Consider the following 20,770-nt stretch of genomic DNA (forward strand, 5'->3'; position numbering starts at 1 on the left):
GGGATCAGCTTGAAGGCAATCCATTTCCATTTTAGGTTCATGTAGTAATGGGAAGGATGCATTTCCGTTCTCACCAACAACTCTCATCAGCAATATTATTTCATCAAAAGATGTAATTTTACACCACAAGCCTATGCATGTCTATGTTAATGACATGTCTATGACTATGTCTAATGTGGCTTACGCCCTAGTAAGTGTGTTTATGAAGGCAACTGTCACAGCACCCCCAAGTGGTAGAAGTCAGAACTTAGTGCTCTGAGTTTTACACACAATCTTTCTCTCGTTACATAATTTATTTATTTATTTATTATTGCATTTATATACCGCCCCATAGCCGAAGCTCTCTGGGTGGTTTACAACAATAAAAACATTAAGAACAAATATACAAATTTAAAAACACATTTTAAAAAGCAATAAAAGGGCACTTATTTATTTATAGCCCACAATTGAAAAATATTCTGTCAGTGAATCACTTGTGTTTCAATAAGATTCTTGGGAGTAAAGTGCTATGTTTCACACCTGGAAAATACGATACTTTCCCCAGTTAAGAGAATGCATTCGCTTTGTGAGTGCCATTGGCACCAATTAACTATTGTATGGGACATAAGTCATGATGACCAAACGACAACCCCTCCATTCTGCTTGAACAGGCAATGAAAAATTACCTTTACTCCCGCCCAACCACAGTTTGTGGTGATGTGCCAAAGGCCAATCTGGAGGCTTAAATGCAGTATCAGGCAAGTGGCATGCACACAACAGCTTTGCTGCAGGCTGATGGAGCTGGAGGTCAGCACAGAGCATGTCCATCTAGCTCAGCGTTGTCTACGAAGGGCAGTGGCTCTGCTTGGCCTCCGGATGAGGGCTTTTCCCCATCAACTGCCACCTGATCCTTTTAACTGGAGATGCCATGCATTGAACCTAAGACTTTCTGCATGCTAGGCATATGCTATACTACTATGCCCCCACATTAACACAATTGCAGTGGTGGCTGGTGTCTCTGTGTCAGTGGGGCAGTGGAATCAGCTCCAGGTTTTAGCCTGAACTTCCATGGAGCTGTCCACGGTGCTTCAGCACAGAGCCACCAGCCATCACTACCCAATTGTCCAACAAAGACGCTCACATTCCACTAAATATCCAATACACTGATAGTGAATTCATCCTCCAAGCGTGGGTCATTATGAAGCTAAAATGGTACCATCCATGCACAAGAAGGAGACAACAGCAGCCTTTGGGCAACCCCAACTTTTGGAGAAGTGCCAACAAAAAAAATCCTTTAGGAAAAACCCTAGGTCAAGGAGGACTGAACATACTCAGTGGGCACTAGGGAGGGGGAAGAATATCTGCTAAATCAGACCTAGCACTTGATTCTGACTGAGTTCGACAGTCCACTATCTTTTCGGACCAGCACTGATTTCTTGCAGTGGGCAGTGGCTGTAATTGGCACCGATTTTGCAGCTGCGACTGCAATAGGCAATTTCTGAATTTTTCCTCCTATTTTATGTAATTATCTTCATACTTTGCTACAGCTCATCACGGGCTGTCTCTCTCTGTGCTACTAGTGGGGCTGGTGATGCTGCTGCAGTGCTGCTGACAAACTAATTCAAGAATTGCGAATGGGAGAGGAATCATTACGCAGCACATCAGTTAACCCGAGGCAAGACACAGACTCAAAGGCGATTATCTGCCTCATTGATATGCAAATAGGGAAAAAAGTGAAACACTGTGATCATTTATATAAGCATTTACATTAAAAATTATGAAAAAAATTCACTCCCCCAAAAACCCCCACCACGGATTGAATCAGCAGTGCCAAAGCAAGCGGGAACAAAAAAAGGGTGGATCTGGATCAAATGATGGATTATTGGAACACAAGTGGATCAGAACTAGGCAGCGAACCCCATCCCTAGTGGACACAGAATACTGACTGACTGCCAGGTAGGGCTGACTGGAGTTGTAGTTTAAAGAGCACCAAGTCTAAACTCTTGAGAAGCCTTCCGCACCTGGTGCCCTCGATGTTTTGGACCACAACATCCATCAACCCCAGTCAGCATGGCCAATGGTCAGAAATACACAGTTCATACTGCCATCATTTTAGAGTTTCATTCTCAGCTTAAACAGGACATCAGTTAAGACAGGGGGTGGGGGAATCTGTGGTCCTCCAAAAGTTGCTGGACTCAACTCACACCAACCCCAGTCAGTATGGCCAATGATCAGGGATGATGGGAGATGTAGGTTTTTGAAAAATAAAAAATAAAGATGAGGAAGCTACAAAGAAAGGCTACACTGAAATGTAGAGCAAACAAGAAAACACTTTCAAGTTTTATTATTTTTGATTTTTCCATGGAAAGAGGTAAAATGTTTATTTCCTACCCTCAGTTCAAAGCACATAATACCCACACTTATCTTCAAGGTTCTTGCACAGTCCTGCAGCTACTGATTGTGTTTTGAATATACGTAACTGCAATGGAAAACAAATGTCTGGGATTTCTGCCTGTAAAAGATTTTCTTACCACCACTATGCCCTATGAAATTCCACTTGTACATGCTGTATACAGATGAACAGAACCCTGAAAATAGAGAGCAATCTGAAGGTAAGATGGTTAGAAAACAGAGTGCCTAAAGGTACTCTCTTTAGCAGTGCTTTCTGCTTTCTAGACCATTCAAAGCTTAGGACAGCCTTTCCCAACTAGTGGGCCACCAGATGTTGTTAGACCACAACTCCCATCAGCCTCAGCCAGCATTGCCAATGGTCAGGAAAGATGGGAATTGTGGTCCAACAACATCTGGTGGCCCACTAGTTGGGAAACGCTGGCTTAGGAGCTGGTAGACAGATAATACTGGGAAGAGAATTCAGCTTTACCATTTGTACAAGCCACCATTTCAGGCTCCAGCATCACAATTTATTACAGCTCCTGTGCTAGAAAACCTCTACACAAAAGGCTACAGATCCCCTTCTTCAGAGGCACAATCATACAGCCTTGACCGGTAATGTCTTGTAAGGATTTAGAATCCCTTTGGGGTCCAAAAGAGCTTTGAACTGCTGCATGAGAAGGACTGCCTCTTGGGGCTTACTGTAGTAGATATAATGCTTCTTCTTAAAGCCCAGGCCATGTTCTGCACTGATACTCCCGTGATACTGGGAAGTCCACTCGTACACATATGGCTCAATGGCCTCTAGCAGAGAATGACTGTAGGACTCCGCTGTGATGTTCAGGTGCAGGTTTCCATCTCCTGCCAAAGCAAAGCCCCAAAGGTGGGAAATGGTTGGTTTCAAAACAGAATGCAGGCAGCACATTCATTCAGTGGGTTTACTGTGCAACAATTCCCCATACTTTCTCTCTTTACAAAAGATGTGTATTTTTAAATATATATATAGTGAAAATAATTGGTGTAAGGCAGGGGTATACAATGTGGTGCCCTCCAGATGTTGCTGGACTACAACTTCCATTATCTCTCACCACTGTCATCACCAACGTCCTTTCAGATGGTGAGAGGACTCAGAAGAGGGCAGAGATGCCAAGCCTAGAGCAAGCTCACACAGTGGCAAACCTTTATTCAACCCTCAGGGAGCTCCCCTCCCCTCCATTTGTATTGAAAGACAAACAAGCACTCCAAGACTATTCCCATTTATTCTTTTAATATTTTATGTACCACTGTGAGGTTAGGCTGCAATGAAGTAACAGGAAGAGGTTGTACAAGTGAGCTATGCTTTCTTATTATGCTTCTTATTATGCACAAAAGAGGAGCTTGTGCATCTTATTTCCCCAAAGGAATGTTTTGTATGTTACACCGGGCGCACAGTAATACCAAGCATCTTCCTGTTTTTTTGTAGCTTGTGAAGCCACTCTTAACTTCATCAGGCCCTGCTGCCTTTGCTACAATTTCACAGTTACTGCCTTGTCTCCCTTTCTGCTTCTCCTAAAACCAGTATAGTGGCCTTCTGCAACTTGTGCCCTCTGGATGTTTTGGCTTACCAGGATGGGGAACCCTGGGCTAGGGTCAAACTAGAACTGGGGAGACCAAGGTTGAAATACCCATTCAGCCACCGAAGTCACTGGGGGACCTTAGGTCAGTCACTTAGCCTGCCTCAAAGGACTGTTGTGAGGATAAAATGGGTGGGGGAAAGAAGGATCACATAGCCACTCTCAACTCCTTGGATGAGGATGGGACACAAATGCAATCAATTAATCGATAATGTTGATCTGCAGCAGCCAAGTGTTTTGGGTCAAAGACCAAAGCATAGTAAGAATGGAAAGTTTCATTTTCTTTTTGTAGTAAAAGGTAAACTCCTTTCCCCATGTGTCCTTTCATCATTCGCTTACTTTTATAATGTCCTGAAAAGCTCTGTTCTTTTCACATCACATGGATCTAATTTTGGCCCTTTCCCCAATGTTTACCTGGGGCTATTTTTCACCATTAGATGTCCGAGAGCCAACGCACACAAACAAGAGACTGCACACTGAACACATTAAATTACTCCAGGATGGGGAGGGGTAGCTATTCTGCAAGACAAGCCATTTGTATGTAATGTTGGTTCACAAGTCTGATGCAGTGCTTTTCTGGATATCATCACAAACTGCCAGAGAACAGACTGCAGTAACATAGAGAAAAATAATAGTATCTGCATGGTGAGTCACTACATGCGAATGGCTTTTCCAGGGACAGCAATTAAAGCAGGTTCCCACACAGTTTCTTGATAGTGTGCATTGGAATAGTTCATCCCATTCCAGCCTCATTCCCAGTTAATCAACTCCAGTTGGTTTTGATGTGTTTTGATGTGTGCCTGCGTACATGTATAATTCCATATTATAATGTTTTTGGTGCTCTTGGGAACAGCTCTTGGGAACAGCCTCACTGTTCAAGACAAAGCAAGAATAAAATAACTTGGCATTTATACCATGCTACTAGGGGTGTGAGATCTGGCAACTACAAATTCTGAAGCAGACTCGCTTGATCCATACTTCCCGGATTAATGCGCAGATCAGAACGAGCTCTTTCTTTGGATTCCATGTCCACAACAAATTGTATGAGGTGTTCCAAAAGCTGATTCCTCCCTCCCCATTTTTAAACAGGCAATACGCACCACGAGTAGCCAAAAAGTGTGACTCCTACCACACAGTTTGAAAATGGAGTGATGGGACATGACAGTGTGCTGTCACACCCAGAAACATTATATAGCAGGGAAGGGGAATGATTTTCAGCCCAAGGCCCACATTTCTTTCTTGGCAATCTTCTGGAGGCCATATGGCAGCGGTGAGCAGGGCCAGAGGCGAAAGTGGGCAGAATAACAAATGTGATTTTTACATTTGTACAGCAGGCTAGTTTCTACACATACACCTCCATCTAGGCAAGCAAGAAGCACTACAGTATTAGAGTTCAAGAACACAATCCATCCAGGCAAAACACTCTAGAGGGTACAAAGCAGGGCCATTGAGAGGTGTGGCTACGGAGAGGGTGTGGCGTGTGGAGAGCCCCAAGGGCCAGATAGAAAAGCCTGGAGGGCTACATTTGGCCCCCTGGCCTGAGGTTCCCCATCCATGTTGTATAGGGAAAAAAAGTCTGCTTTTACTGAGCCTCTCATGGACGCCATATGGAAAAAGAGATGGCTGCCCCCATGATCCATTGCAGATGGCCTTTGCAACATCCCTGGGAGGGACAGTATATCATCATGTCCCATCACTCCCAGAAGCATTTGTGACCCCACTTTATTTATTTATTAAATTTATATCCTAGCCTTCCTCCCAGAAGGAGCCCAGGGCAGCCAATTTTCAACCTGTACAACACAAGCCAGACTTTCTAGCTAGTCCAGGCAGCTATTACTAGTTTTCAAAAAAGGTTAGAAGTCAGCACTTGCTATCTCGTAAGATGTAAGGACTTTAAAAAAAATCATTCATATTTCTTTTTTTTAAAAAGGCATATAAAATGCAGATATGGAACACTGTTGTGAACACATGAGAATGGGGCCCAACCAGCTTCAAACTGAACTGTCCACACCTAACTGCTACATTGTTTCACCAATCCGTACAACAACTTTGTAAGGTAGCTCAGTATTATTGAGCCCATACTGCAGATGCCTTTACCCCTGATCTGGGTTGAGGCTGAGAGACAGAAGCTGGCCAAACATTATCTAGCAGTTCAGGGCACAGGTGAGATCATCCAGCCACTTTGCTACAATAACTCTAGACTCAAATCCATGAAGACAAAGGAAGGCCATTTGTTTTCAAGCATGCGTCAACTCACCTAGATGGCCGTAGCCCACTACATTCTTAGCATTTCTGCCTAGTCGTGCCCGCATGTCAGTCACAAGATCATAGAGTTTCTCCACAGGAAGCGAAATGTCATATTTGTAAACGAATCCATCGTAAGTCAAGGCCTCTGTGATCCGTTCCCGTAAAGCCCACAGTGCCTGCATTGATTTGGATGGAAACAAAATGATTTCATTTTCATTCCAAGTGGATGGTTTTACACAAGTGGACTGCTAGCTTAATGCCACTGGATACACCTTCTCTGCTACTTGGGTGTATATGTTAAGAGCACTAATTAATCTTCAAAGAACAGTGAATTTACCCTAAATTCAATGAGTCACCAAAAATTTATATAGCGCTGGGGTGACATTTTGCCTTTGCAATGAGTGATGCCAGAGCAGCTTAAGTCTTCCTTTGCAGCATTGCAGCTAGATTATAGTGATACAAGTCACTAAAATCTTGCATACAAGTCACTAAAATCTCTTCCAGACAATTGAGCATTTAGTCTGATTTGTTTGCAAGGAAGGTAGATGATGTTACATCAAAGCAATTGTTCTACCACACTTTCCAGTGCAAGTCTGATCTTTTGGGGAAGTCGGTTTGTTGTGCAAGACTTCCCAATGAACTATAATAGCGTAACCTGAATTTGCTGGTATGTGACTGACTCCCACCCGAAAACAGCAATAGTCTGGAAGTGCCCTCTTAACTTACAACCATTTCTGTCTTTCTAGTAAAGCAGTCAATTTCTAGTAAAGCAGCCGCCCTTCTTTATATTGTTTTTGTTGCAGTGCACAGAGAAAGCAGTCAATATGTGGTGTAGTGGTTAGAGTATTGGACTACAACCTGGAAGACCAGGGTTTGAATCCCCACAAAGCCATGAAGCTCACTGGGTGACCTTGGGCCAGTCACTGCCTCTCGCCTCAGAGGAAGGCAATGGTAAACCACCTCTGAATACTGCTTACCATGAAAACCCTATTCATTGGGTCACCATAATTCGGAATCGACTTGAAGGCAGTCCATTTTCATGTTTCGGCCAACTAGCATCCAAACGTGGAATCGACACAATAAGCTATCCAGCAAAGCAAATAGCATCCTTACATCATGTCTGCAGTACTAGTTCTGCCACCAGAGGTTACATGCCAGTCAAAATGAAACACAAAAAGAGCTGTGCAATATAAATCTTTTTTCCAATACCTGTGGCTTTATAAAATGCTTTTGCTGAGATTCAAAGGGCTGCACATGCATGTCTTAGATGCACACCTGATTATTTTCTCCATGCTACCGTTTAGAAAGGCCTGGCCCTAGAAACCTCAAACCTGCTTACTGAACCCTTGCAAGTTCAAAAAAACCTTTACTGATTACATGCAAGACCTTTGCAAAGGTGACAACCCCCCAACACAAACACGCCTTCCTTCCTAATATCCTCTTCAAAAAGCTCCCATGCTTAATCGTCAGACTGCTTCTTGAATTTGGAACAATTCAAACAGCAGTTTGGGCATTCAGAGAAGGCATTTCCCTACTGCTGCATACAGAAGTTAAGCTACGTCATTATTTAAATATGTTTCATTAACTATCTTAAGATCTGCTCATTAATATTATGAGAGAGGAGGCTGCAAAAAAGATGACTGAATGGGAATGTTGTGAAACAGACCTGAAAAGGGCACCTCAAGAGATTTTGCTGCCTGAGGCAGAGTAGCAAATATTATCCCCCAAGTCAATGTAGACAGTTCCCAAGGCCAGTCATGTTATTTTGGCACCTGGGGCAGAAAATACCACATTAACTTTTCCCTTTCTCTGGCAGTTAAAAATATGACAATAATAAATTAAATAACTATTAATTTGCTACCCTTTCATGACTCTCCAAATCAGCTAAGGGATCCAGCTCATTCTGCTCTCCCCTTGCAATACGTAAAGCATTATCCATCAGTTCCTTCAGACATTTTGTAAAGACACATCTTTTTGCTTTCCCTGATCCATAATAGTGGACACTCTTATTCCGTTTTAGAATACTGTTTTAGTGTTTTCATTATTGTTTTATTGTTTTTATGTGGTACTTTTGTATACTGTTAAACATTTAAAAACATTAAACCATTTAGAAATGCTAATAAATAAAATAAAATGCATTCTGTATATTAGTAGGATCCTGAGACCTGGAAACCATTAACTATCATTCACCTACAGCATTCCTTAATGCCTGACAATTTTGGATCACTGATCTATGCCACATAAGCAAATAGTTCTACATTCATTGGTATGTAGTTCAGATTCAAATCAGAGCCCTAAACCAATCACATTTGGGAAGAAGGAGAAATTACCTTAATTTTTTTATCTTCTGAGGCAAGTGTTCCCTCTACTACCAAATCAGAGGCCATGACGCGTTCCAAGAAATGGCTCAGCTTTTCCTCATCATGGGCAGAATTGGAGCCTGAAGTCTCTATTAACACATAGAAAGGACTTTCTGGAATTGTAAAAGCAGAATCCGAAAACAGACAGTCACAAACAGCTGAAATACTGTACACAGATATAAGACGTCAGTTGCAACAGCAAAAAACCATGCTATATTCACTGGAATGACTCCTACTGCACCAGGCAGAAGCTAAGAAAATTGTGTTTTTCTTAAATTATAGATTGCTTAAAAAACATCTTCAATGGATCCTGCTGACCTGCCCAAAAGGTTTCTACCAAAGGAGAACAGGACAAGGCCCTTTACTGAGTCACACTGGCATCTGGGTTGTGCCAGATCATCTTCCGCAACCTCACCAAATCCCTTGACATCCATCTTTTATTCCAGAGGAGGCTAACCTGCAGCCAGCCAGAGGTTGTTAGACTCCAACTTCCATCATCTCCAACCTGTGGCTAAGCAGACTGAGACTGATGGGAATTGGAATCCAACAACATCTGAAGAACCACAAGTTAGTTGCCCCTGTTTACAGCCAAAAATGGCTCTGTGAACTAGAAATTCCTTCTAATGTTCTTCAGGTGCGTCATAGTAATTTAAACAATAAGGGATCAATCCTATGGATCCTAGACAGGCATCCCAGGGACCATAAGATTTTGCAGATCTCCCTTTCTGTAGTCCTTAAGAAGCCTTTTCCAGGCTACTGTGAAAAAGACTCCTGCTGTTGCCCCCTCCACCACTGGTGCTCCAGTGGTGGAGAGGGAAAAGGGGGGGTGTTCTGGGGTCATGTTGGGGATAGATTGGGAAAGTTCCTCCAATGCACCTCCAGTCTGTCCGACTCTATTCCATCTTGGCCAACATGAGACTAACAGGGCTTAAGATTGGGCAGTTCTACCACCACAGATTCTCCTGCCCTTGCCGGATGGCTCTGTGAATTTGTGAAAATGGCAGAGAAATCACAATTACATATGGTCTAACAAATTCATGTTTTGGAATGCTTGTTAAAAAATTTTTGTAAATGTTAAATAAGAAAATATCAGTATCTTGATGTGAAACAACATCAGGTAAAACATGTATCCTGTGCATCTTTTAAGACTACAAAATCGATGATGTAGTGCGACTATGAGCAAAAGAATGCATTTAAGCCTAAGATTACATTGGACAACTGAGTAGCAGCAAACAAAGAAAGCACCTAGGGAACCAGTACATTTCAATCCAGCCATTTGATTTTTTGTTTTGTTGACCACACTGGTGAAGGAATCCCTTCTGTGAATTTTGTACTGGTACCTGCCACAGGGTTGGCCAGTTTGAGGTGTTGCTCAACCAGCTTCATGCACTTGTTATCCATGAACTCATAAGCAGACAAGATTTCTCCCAGCATGCCCTTGCAGGTAGTGAAAGTTCTCAGGACCTGAGAGAACCCTGGACAACCTTTTCAGAAAAAAACAAACATAAAAACAATAAATAAAAGAGTAGAGGAAAAATTGAAAACAGCTAGGTGAAGAACACCATCACTGCTATTCGTGTTAAAAAAGGAGTCCACATGTGCAGTAATGCTCAAAGCTGTATCTACAGAGATGGAAAGGGGGAGCTTATATTTGGGGTGTCCTTGCTAACCACTGAACTCTCTTTCCCCATATTCTTCAAGCTGGAGGCGCAACCTGTTTCATTCCACTTCAGTGCTGCAAAACTACAGAGACTGCAGCTTTAGGAATGACACCAATAAAACAGATTAAAGTTGCAAACCTAGCCTCATTTACCTGGGACTAAACCCCACTGAGTGCAATAGGACTAACTTCTGAGTAGACCTGGTTAGGATTGCTCTGTAACTTATTTACAGTTCCTTTGCACAGTGAATGTTTATTTTGAAGCTGGGCCCAGAAGTATTCCAGGCATATATAGTTTTAAAGCTGATGGTGAAAAGCAATCTGTTTGTTGCTTTAATTAAGCATTCTGCTTTTACACTTCTCTGTTCTTATCCTGACCTTTCTTAGCAAAGCCAGCCATCACCTTCAGTGGAAACACAAGCTAAATATAACTAACCAGACTTAGGGGGTCATAACAGTTTCACCACAAGGACTGTTGCATCCAAGTCCAGTCTTGCGATAACATCACTAATAATTACAAATGCCACTTCTGGAAACAGAGATGAGGATGGCTCTTACCAAGAAATGCTAGATTCACAGCCTTGGGTTTTCGTGGACAGAGGATGGAGACAGCAGTAATGACCCCCAAGGTCCCCTCAGATCCAATGAACAACTGTTTCAAGTCATAGCCAGTATTATCCTTCCGCAAAGATGCCAAACAGTTCAGAATGGAACCATCAGCCAGCACCTGAAAGAGGGCATCCTTTCAAAGGTCCTTGATGGATTTGGTTGTTTTTAAAGAAAGGTGGCTACAACAATAGGGCCCCATCTGCACTATACCTTTGAAGCAGTATTGGACTACTTTAAGCAATAATGATTTCCCCCAAAGACTCCTGGGAGCTGTAAGGAACTTCATTAAGGGTGGTGAGAGTTATTAGGAGACCCCTATTCCCTTCACAGAGCTACAGAGAGGTTTAATAGTCAGTCCCTCTTCCCAGGGAACTCTGGGAACTGTAGCTCTGTGAGGAGAACCGGGGTATAACACGGCTTTCAAAGTATAGTGCAGATGGGGTCTAAAATTATTCATACCATTTTCAAATAAATTAATTAGTTACCGTTACACAAAATATTCCAGGTTGCAATTTTTTTTAAAAAAAGACAATAAAACAGAGTCATATTTGAAATGAAGTAAGAAGCTAATAATTCAATAAATATAGAAGGTGTATCTGGAGGAGTGAAGTTATGAAGCAGGGGTGGCTAACTTTTTCGGGTCCGAGGGCCATGTCATCACCTTCAGACATTTCCAGGGGCCATGTGCCAGTGCTGGGTGGGGCCATCAAGTGGGCATGGCAACCCACAGCTGGCATACACACACTAGCAGGCGTGCATACATATCACATACACGCTAGGGAAGATGTACACGCAGGTACACACAGGATGAAGATTGCTTCCTCCTCACACTCATGAGATTAGTCATTTGGTGAGTGAGGAGGACGGAGTGATATGTATCCTGACAGTGGCTCTGGGCTGGGCACCCACCCTCTGGGCAACCTTGCCACCCAGCTCAGCACCCTGACGAGGATGAACATCTTCTGGTGATTCTGCATTTCCCACCCTCCAGCGGTGGCGCCATATTGGGTCAAGGGGGCTGGCAGGCTACCAGCTAGGGCTTAATCAGACCTGTGGGCAGCCACCTTGCTACCCTCATTATAATGGATAGGAAGAAGACAAAATACGGGAAGCAGCATTCAAAGTTTCATCTTACCACTTCTAATCCTAGAACCGTTCCTCGGAGAGAGCCATACCTCAGGAGCCGCAAGCCACCAGCATTTGTAGCTGCGTTCCCTCCAATGTGGCAACTGCCCTTTGCTCCTAGGTCAAGAGGCATGATGAAATCCAGCTGCTCCAGATACTGGTTGAGGTTTTCTAAAACGCAGCCAGCCTGACAAACCAGGATTCCTGAAAAAATAAGCATCCATTCACAGTCTGAGAGATTAATGCAAACTTTCTTTTTGATAGCCTGATTGAAACCCAAAGAAATCTACTTCAGAAGTCTGTCAAAGGAGGACCAGGTGTTTATCTCCTCCAAAACAGCCTCAGCAAGATTTTCAAGGACCTGAGAGGTGGGTTTCTTGTTTCCTATATTATACTTATTTATTGGCATCATTATCCAGTTCTTTCATTTACTGCCAGTAACACAACCAGCATTACATGGTGTATCATTTTTTTGCTGCCCAGCTGTTATCTGTGGCTTGTGCTACTAGGCAGTGTGCCATAAACACTTTTGAAAATACACTCTCCCTTATTTTAAGCTTGCACCCCATTGCTATTGGCAGGGGAGAGATCAACTTTGCCATACCTTCTGGGTTCAGGAAACTCCCATCTTGTCCTCCCTGACCACTGTCACACCAGACATTTATTCCACTATTATTCCACTTTGAACAGCCATGGTTTCCCCCAAAGAATCATGGGAAGTGTAGTTTGTGAAGGGTGCTGAGAGTTGTGAAGAGACTCCTGTTCTCCTCACAGAGCTACCATTGTCAGTGTGGTTTAACAGTCAGACCCTCTTCCCAGAGAATTCTGGGAACTACAGGTCTATGAGGGGATTTGGGGGTCTCCTCACAACTCTCAGCACCACAAACTACACTTCCCATGATTCTTTGGGGGAAAGCATGACTGTTTAAAGTGGGATAATAGTGTAACAAATGTATGGTGCAAATGTGGCCCCTACAAGAAACTCTTAGGACGGGGTGAGGAACTTGTGACCTTCCAGATGAAGTTGGGTTCTAATTCCCATGAGCCCCAGCCAAACGGTTAGAAATGATGGGACCTGCAGTCCAGCAAGATCTGGAGGGGTACAGGTTCCCCATCCCTAATTTAGGAGAAAGGTAATCTTTAGAGGATCACTACTAGATGAACCAATTTTTCCTAGGAAAATATATTTACCAGAAACATTGTCAAAGCTGATGACCTGGTTCATAAGAGCTGTGGAGAGAATGATCTCATCAAAGACAGGGACGCTGCCCCCAACAAGGCCAGTGTTACCCCCCTGAGGGTTCACAGCCAAATTCCTCTCATTGCAGTACCTGAAAGAGAACACATTTTGCCCATAGGGTCTTGTTCCTAAAGGTATATTATATGCCTATGAAAATGTTGCACTTCTGAAACGGAAAACTCTTCCTTCCTAAATTCTAGACTAACTCAGAGTCAACATGGCTGCTTCTACTCAATATAGCCTATACACTTTTAATATTTACACTAATCCCATTACTGCAGTAGACTTCAAATAGTGGGTCGAGATCCAAAACCCTGCTGGATACTAGAGTGCCACATGAGTGCAAATTTGGTAGTCCACATATATAGCCACTGTGATTCCTAAGCTTGCAGTCATAGTGGTAGAAACAATAGGAGAAAGTGTGGCCATGATCTCAGAAGTTACTGCGAGCTATCTTGGTATGATTTCAGTTCACACATTTTCTCTATTTGGTTATATATCTGTATACATGCATGCATGGGTGTGGCCTGAGATGCCATGCATCCCTTTAATGCAGGGGTGGGCAGCCAGGTGCCAGAGAAGAGCAGGTGGCCTTTGGCTTAATTTCATGCAGCCCTCAGCAACATTTCATACAGAAGACAAAAGGAAAAAACAGGGGGAAAGGGAGAGAAAAAGTGGTAATAGAGAGAAGAAGGGAAGGTGGGAGGGAGAAAAGTGCATAGGAAGAGAGACTGAGAAATAACTCCTACAGATTTCAGATCCACGGTACATACACATCAGAAACCTTCTTCTATCTCACCTAGCATCAATTAACTTCTTCAGTATTTTATAAAAAACCCAACAACAATAAAAAAGCAAGTTGACTGAATTCACCCTTTGTCATAACTGCCACAATTTCTCTATAGGAAATTTCCTCTATAGGAAACTTTCATTCTGCTTAATGAGGAAATAAACAGAATGCTTCTAACAGATGATGAACCTCCAGAATCTTGGAAGAGGTCTATGCTCTATTTCTTTATTTTAACTCAGAAAACTGTGAAAAAGCCAATCAGGGAGAAAAGATTTCAAAACTAAAAGCATGTCTTTTCCCATTAATTCTGTGCTCTCCATGGGAAATGCAAAATGGACTGGACTGTAAATGTTATGTGTATTTATGAAAAATTAGACTAAAGAAAATGTAGAGCGTATTTATGAAAATGTAGATTATACTGCTCATATTTTGCTTCATATTTTATTGGTATTTACCAGTACTTTGAAATTATTTTTAAAATGCTATTGTTCATATTCGTTTCTTTTGTAAACCACTTAGAGTTTGTTTATATTAAGTGGTATATAAGCTATATAAATACATTTTAAAAAACGTAAAGAAAGAAAACAACAAAAAACAAGGCCATGTTTACGCAGGCAGTTTTTCAGTTTAACTAATACACTAAAGGTTAAGATGTCTTCTCTGTTGCTCCAAAGGTCAGGACTAGAACCGATGGGTGGAAATTGCAGGGAAGCAGATTTCTGCTACCATTAGAAGAACCTTCCTAATGGTAAGAACTGTTAGATGGTTGAATAGGTTGTCTCGGAAGTTGGTGGACTCTCTTTTGCTGGAGTATTTAAGCAGAGGCCGGATGCTGTAGGTGCATCCTGCAATGTATATCCCGCAATGAGCAGGAGGTTGGGATAGATGACCTCTAAGGTTACTTCCCACTATGTCATTCTATATGATTTACCTGCTGCTCACAGTGAGAGCAAAGTGAGGAAGTACAGACTCCTCTTTCAAGAGTACTAACCTAACTCTTGCACTGTGTGTTCAGGTGAATGTAACAGGAGTTGTCTTGCTTTCTCTTCCTAAGTGCCTCTGTCTACCAGAGAGAATACAGGGACATAGAGGAAAAAACTCCGGGATTTCATATGACCTCTGAATATGACCCATATTAGGGAAAACAGCATCATATACTTCTCTTCTTAAAATGTAAGAGTGTGGTATGAAGTAAGGCAAATTTCCTAAATATAGAACCAGGGCTGTAGTCATCCAGGGTCTCGGGGGTCTTAGACCCCTTACTTTATTGGGAGCCTGGTCCCAGCAGCGTCCCTACATCTCCAGCATCTTACAAGCCAATCAGCATGAAAGGGCAGTGTGTTAGCCACTGAGAAGAGTCTTCTAACTTGCTTCCTTGTCCTTTACTGCTGATTGGAGCTAAGGAGTTCTTATTAGTTTCTGCTTCAAAAAGCCAAGATGTGGAGAGAGAGAATTCTGTAACTGCAGAAGAAGAGACAGTGAAGTCTAATGGTAGCATCCCATTTACATCATCAAGCAGTTTGTAGCAAAAGGAGATAAATGTGCAGACACTGAATTCAGAAATTCAAGCAACATCTCTTGACAGTGAGAAAGGACAGTCAAATGGTGACAGTGATAGAGAAGCAGAAAGCAGTATTCGAGCCTGGCCAGATTATTCTATAATCTTAGTTGGTTGTATAATCTTAGAAGGGGATGTGGCTGTGACTATTATGAAGGGACCCTGCACTTCTGAATTTGCCACGAAACTACTATACAGAACTGTTGATCAAGTTCATGTAAAAGCAATTGATGTTACCTGAGAATCTCAGATATTTCTGCTGTTGTCCGTGGCTTCAGCAACACTTTACTGCAGCCTGTAATGCAAATGTGAGAAAATCTATTTAAGCTTCTAGTGTGGCTGGCCCACCTTACTCTTTCCTGCTATAAAAATACCTGTGCTGAATTAGCTAGCACTAAGATGGCTAAAGGACGATATGTAGGTAGAAAAACATAGATTGCAGATTTCTAATTAAAATGTAATTTTGAAAAGTAGGCCTTTTCAAAACCAGAAAGACTGTAGTTGCATGGCAGAACACATGTGTTGCATGCAAAAGGTTCCAGGTTCAATCCCCAGCATATCCAGATAAGACTTAGAAATACTCTAATGGTATCTGAACTGGCAGTAACTGGGGTTGTTAGTTGACAGCGTGATGAAGATGTCTGCACAGTGTATAGCAGCTGTGAAAGACACAAATTCCATGCTAGATTATTAGGAAGGCTGAAAATAAAACTACCAATATCACGATGCTGTTATACAAATCTATGGTGGTGAAACCATACTTGGAATACTATGTACAATTCTGATTGCCTCATCTCAGAAAAAGTATAACAGAGCTGGAAAAAGGCAACCAAACTGATCAAGGGGTTGGAGCAATTCCCCTACAATGAAAGATTACAACATATGAGGCATTTTAGTTTAGAAAAAAGTCAGGTAAAGAGGGACATGACAGAGCTGTACAAAATTATGCATGCTTTGGAGAAAGTGGACAGGGAGAATCTCCCTCTCTTGTAATACTAGAACTTGGGGCCATCAAATGAAGATGAATGTTGGAAGATTCAAGACTGACAAAAGAAAGTACTTTACACAGCACACTGGGTGCTCAGATTCTCTCTCACAAGATGCAGTGATGGCCACCAACCTGTATAGTTTTAAAGGAAGATGACAAATTCATGAAGGCTATCCATGGTGACTAGCTAGAATGGCTATGTTTTATCTCCACTGTTGGAAAGTATGCCTCTGAATACCAATTCCTGGGAATCACAAGTGAGAAGAGTAATGTTGCATTCGGGTCCCGCTTGCAGGCTTCTCATAGGCATCTCCTTGGCCACTGTGAGAACAGGATGTTGGACTAGATGGGTCTCTGGCCTGATCCAGCAGGGCTCTTCTTATGTTCTTAAATGAAATTGTTAAAATAACCTACCTCTTACAGACTTCAGCCAGTCCACATTAAAAGGTTTCAGTTCATCTAAATCTGTGATGACTCTGCCAGGCATAAGGTGTTCAAAAAAAGATAAGTCAGTACTGGAAACATGAGCAAAGGGAAGTCTCTGCACCCCATACCGCTCACTGGTGAGCATCACTTCCTGGCGGTGAATCTGGGTAGCATGCAGACCTCTCTTGAGGTGACTGATGCTCCATCGGATGGAAGGCATGATGTATGCCTCTCTTGTCAGTGACCCTGTTCCTTCCTTCTTAATCCACAGACTCAAGGCTTTTCTCTGCCATCTGATCTGTAATCTTGATAAGGGCCAATGGTGTCCAAATGGGGAATGCCAGACAAGGCTGGAAACAGCCATGATGAACCTGAAGTGCAAACGTAAAATAAACATCCAGTTTGATCCTCTCCCTGCAAAAGGCACTCAACCCGATTCTTTTTTCTTTTCTTTTCAGCAGTTTGTTTTCATGAAAGAGGTAACCATGAAAAAGAACCCTTTTGGGAAGCAAAAGATCATGATCATGGGTAGGATGGCTTCAGGATCACACAACATAGCACTGAAGACACATTCCTTAATACAGCACAGTATTTTTATTTATAAATTTGTCAGTCTCTTTATCCAAAAGACAAAGTCTCAAAGTGACTTAAGATGAAATGCAACAATTAAACACATACCTAAAATGCTTATCCAATAGTATATGGGCAAGGACAAATCCTACCCACCCCCACTAAAAAATGAGCAGTGTCTTCTTGCACTCTGTAAACTGTGAACACTGATTATATGCAAACAATCATAGTTTAAGGTGCGAAGAGGCTCGCCGTTGTTTTCTGCAACAGATTAATACGGCTGCTCCTTGCAAAGTTGCAATTAGACACGTTATTGCCCGCAAATTATCTCCGGAGAGGAGAAGGCATCGGGAACAGGGCTAGGCACTGCCTGCGTGCAGCACTAATAAGGCACGGAACCCGATCTTTGTCAGGGCGAGAGATATGGGCGGAGGTAGATGCCCCTTCCTGCTTGAGCGGTAGAGAGTACGGCTGCTCTCTAGGACCGCAGACGGCGGGCAAATCCGAGCACTGCAAGGTAACACTGTCCCCCAGGAGCAGGCGACCTGGTAAGAACAGGAAATACCCAAACACATTACAGAGCTGAGAAATCGCCGCCGGGGGCCGCGCAGCTGCGCTTTGTATACTCACTTTTAACTGGGCCGACTGGATTTCAGGCAGTTCTCCTCGGGCACCTCTAGGAGGTCCACTGATGGCTCCTCCTCGCCTTTTCTCGACCAAACAGAGAAGAGATCCGCAGCGTGGGCGTAGCGAAGAGGCGGGTCACGCGCAGCACGTAAACTAGGTTGCGCTCGCTCCGTCGAGCCTCTCAGTGGCGCCCTTTTCGCAGAGTTTGGGGTGCTGGTGGGTAGATGCTCTCGTTTGCTGCCTCACCCCCCCCCTCCCGATTTCAATCCCAAATTATCTACATTACTGTTCAAAAATACCTGCCTCAAGCCAGATATAAACAGGCCCTCCGGCCAGGCTGTCAGGGCCAGTGTTTACACCAGGGTGAGGCATCTGGGGCGCAGGGGCCGAAAATGCCCCTCCAGACCGCTCTGTCTGGCCCTCGGGATTCTTCCCAGGTGACTCCCCGTATTCCAGGACAGTGGGCTCACCCACGCCCTTTTCCAGTGCTTCTGCTTGTCTGGAAGGTGTGATAATGCTTGTTTCTTGCCTGGATGGAGAGCTGTGGTGGTGGTGGGTGTAGATAGAAACCGCAGACTTGCCTAGCTAGAATGTAGCTTGCTATACAAAGGCTCCTATTGGGAGGAAGGGCAGGATATAAATCTAATAAATAAAAAATAAAGATAAGAGCTGTATCTGTTGCTCTGCCCACTTTTTGCCTCTTGGTTGCATACCACTGGCTAGCGGAGGCTGGTCCATGAGGGCAAATGGAGCACTGCCCCACTGATCACAGTCTGCCCTCAGCCACCCCACATCTGCCTGCTTTCTAATTTACCAGCCAATCCAGGGGCTGGCACTTCTTCCTTAGTCTCAGCATTGGCTTTGTAGAACTCACCAGGGAAAAGGATACAAAATAAGAATTGGTTGGCACCTCCAGTCATTGGCTGTGGCTCCACCTACTGTTGGCCTCCCTGAGGTCAGCCCCACCAGTCCCAGTGGGCACTAGCCACCATGGCATGGCCTTCCAAAGGTTGCCCATGAGGCAAATGTGACCCTGAGGCAACATATTTTGTGCTTGAAGACATTCATGTGAGAATATGACATTTATTGGTAAACTTCCCTCCTTACCAAAGGATTGAGTTGGTTTTTTAAAAAACAAAAAGCATGAGTCTAGAAATACAGCAGCTATTATGTGTTGAAGACTCTGTTAGTGGAATAAAAAGATCTTAGTCTAACGCTTCTTTTGGGACTTGGATTCAAGATGGCGTGGTGTTAACAGGAATGTGTGTGGAGCTCTGTAACTTCTGACTTTTATTACTTTTTTATTACTCCTCATTATTCGACTCCTTATGTGGACGGGAGTTGAAATAAAATTTGTTGAAGGAATGAAGGAGGCTTAAAAAAAAAGAGGTCGGTGCCAATAAGGAGAGATAACTTTTTTGATACAACACACAAGCCAAGAGGTAAAGATAAACACAGACTATTATGTCGTGCTTCGTTATAAGCTCTAGGATTTAAATACAAGCATACAAAGACTGAAAGCAACTGTGTGTTTAGAACAAGAAAGCCACTCCCTCAGTGATACCCTGTTCCACTGAGCTTTTTTATATTTAATATTTTCATGTGCAAAGAATGGTGCTTACCAGGGATTTTGCCCGCCTTCAAGAGCATTCCCCTGAACACACAGATTGTAGAGAGCAGACAAAAAGCATGCAATTCCTTGTAAACAGAGATGAAGAGAAGGGTGTGGAAGGGGAGTCCTCTGATGCACTGAACACAGTCCTAGATTGGTCTGTGGATTTTAAAAGTGAAATGCAAGATGATTACAGAGGATTTATCCACTGCAAACTTGGCAGTAGAGCTGGCCCATGCTGAAACCATTGCGACCCAGGAGAAGGTACAATCACCTGATAAGCATAAACAGCTAAATGAACTTATGTTAAGACAAGTTACTGAGTTGGCTTGTAGTATGGGAGAAGTAGAATCATAGAATAGTAGAGTTGGAAGGTGCCTATAAGGCCATTGAGTCCAACTTGCTGCTCAATGCCGGAATCCAAATCAAAGCATTCCCGACAGATAGCTGTCCAGCTGCCTCTTGAATGCCACCAATGTCGGACAGCCCACTACTTCTCTAGGTAATTGGTTCCATTGTCGTATGGCTCTAACAGTTAGGAAGTTTTTTCTGATGTCCAGTCGAAATCTGGCTTCCTACAACTTGAGCCCATTATTCCATGTCCTGCACTCTGGGACGATCAAGAAAAGATCCCAGCCCTCCTCTATGTGACAACCTTTCATGTACTTGAAGAGTGCTATCATATCTCCCCTCAGTCTTCTCTTCTCCAGGCTAAACATGCCCAGTTCTTTCAGTCTCTCCTCATAGGGCTTTGTTTCCAGTCCCCTGATCATCTTTGTTGCCCTCCTCTGAACCAGTTCCAGTTTGTCTGCATCCTTCTTGGTTCAGAGACTGGACGCAGTATTCAAGATGAGGCCTAACCAGTGCTGAACAAAGGGGAACTAGTACTTCACGCGATTTGGAAACTATACTTCTGTTAATGCAGCCTAATATAGCATTTGCCTTTTTTGCAGCCACATCACACTGTTGGCTCAT

The 20,770-nt window shown here is 43.1% G+C and overlaps 1 protein-coding gene across 5 annotated transcripts; it reads right to left on the minus strand.

Annotated features, from left to right (window-relative positions):
* Positions 1-2,291: 2,291 nt before the first annotated feature.
* On the minus strand, positions 2,292-18,279 carry D2HGDH (D-2-hydroxyglutarate dehydrogenase). 5 transcript variants are annotated; one of them, XM_061636638.1, is made up of 10 exons: positions 18,187-18,279; positions 16,975-17,357; positions 15,810-15,867; positions 13,176-13,315; positions 11,995-12,188; positions 10,809-10,977; positions 9,931-10,074; positions 8,561-8,703; positions 6,241-6,406; positions 2,292-3,231 (listed from the first exon to the last, which is right to left on the minus strand). In XM_061636638.1, exons 2-10 carry the CDS (start codon positions 17,348-17,350, stop codon positions 2,969-2,971), a joined length of 1,653 nt encoding a protein of 550 aa, XP_061492622.1. In that variant the 5' UTR covers positions 17,351-17,357; positions 18,187-18,279; the 3' UTR covers positions 2,292-2,968. The 5 variants fall into 5 exon arrangements, with proteins under 5 accessions (XP_061492622.1, XP_061492621.1, XP_061492620.1 ...); XM_061636637.1 differs by having other exon boundaries at positions 8,561-8,679; positions 16,975-17,484; positions 18,187-18,207; XM_061636636.1 differs by having other exon boundaries at positions 16,975-17,484; positions 18,187-18,207.
* Between the last annotated feature and the right edge of the window lie 2,491 nt (positions 18,280-20,770).

The sequence above is a fragment of the Rhineura floridana genome, chromosome 7 (assembly GCF_030035675.1).
Source record: "Rhineura floridana isolate rRhiFlo1 chromosome 7, rRhiFlo1.hap2, whole genome shotgun sequence".
NCBI lineage: Eukaryota > Metazoa > Chordata > Lepidosauria > Squamata > Rhineuridae > Rhineura > Rhineura floridana.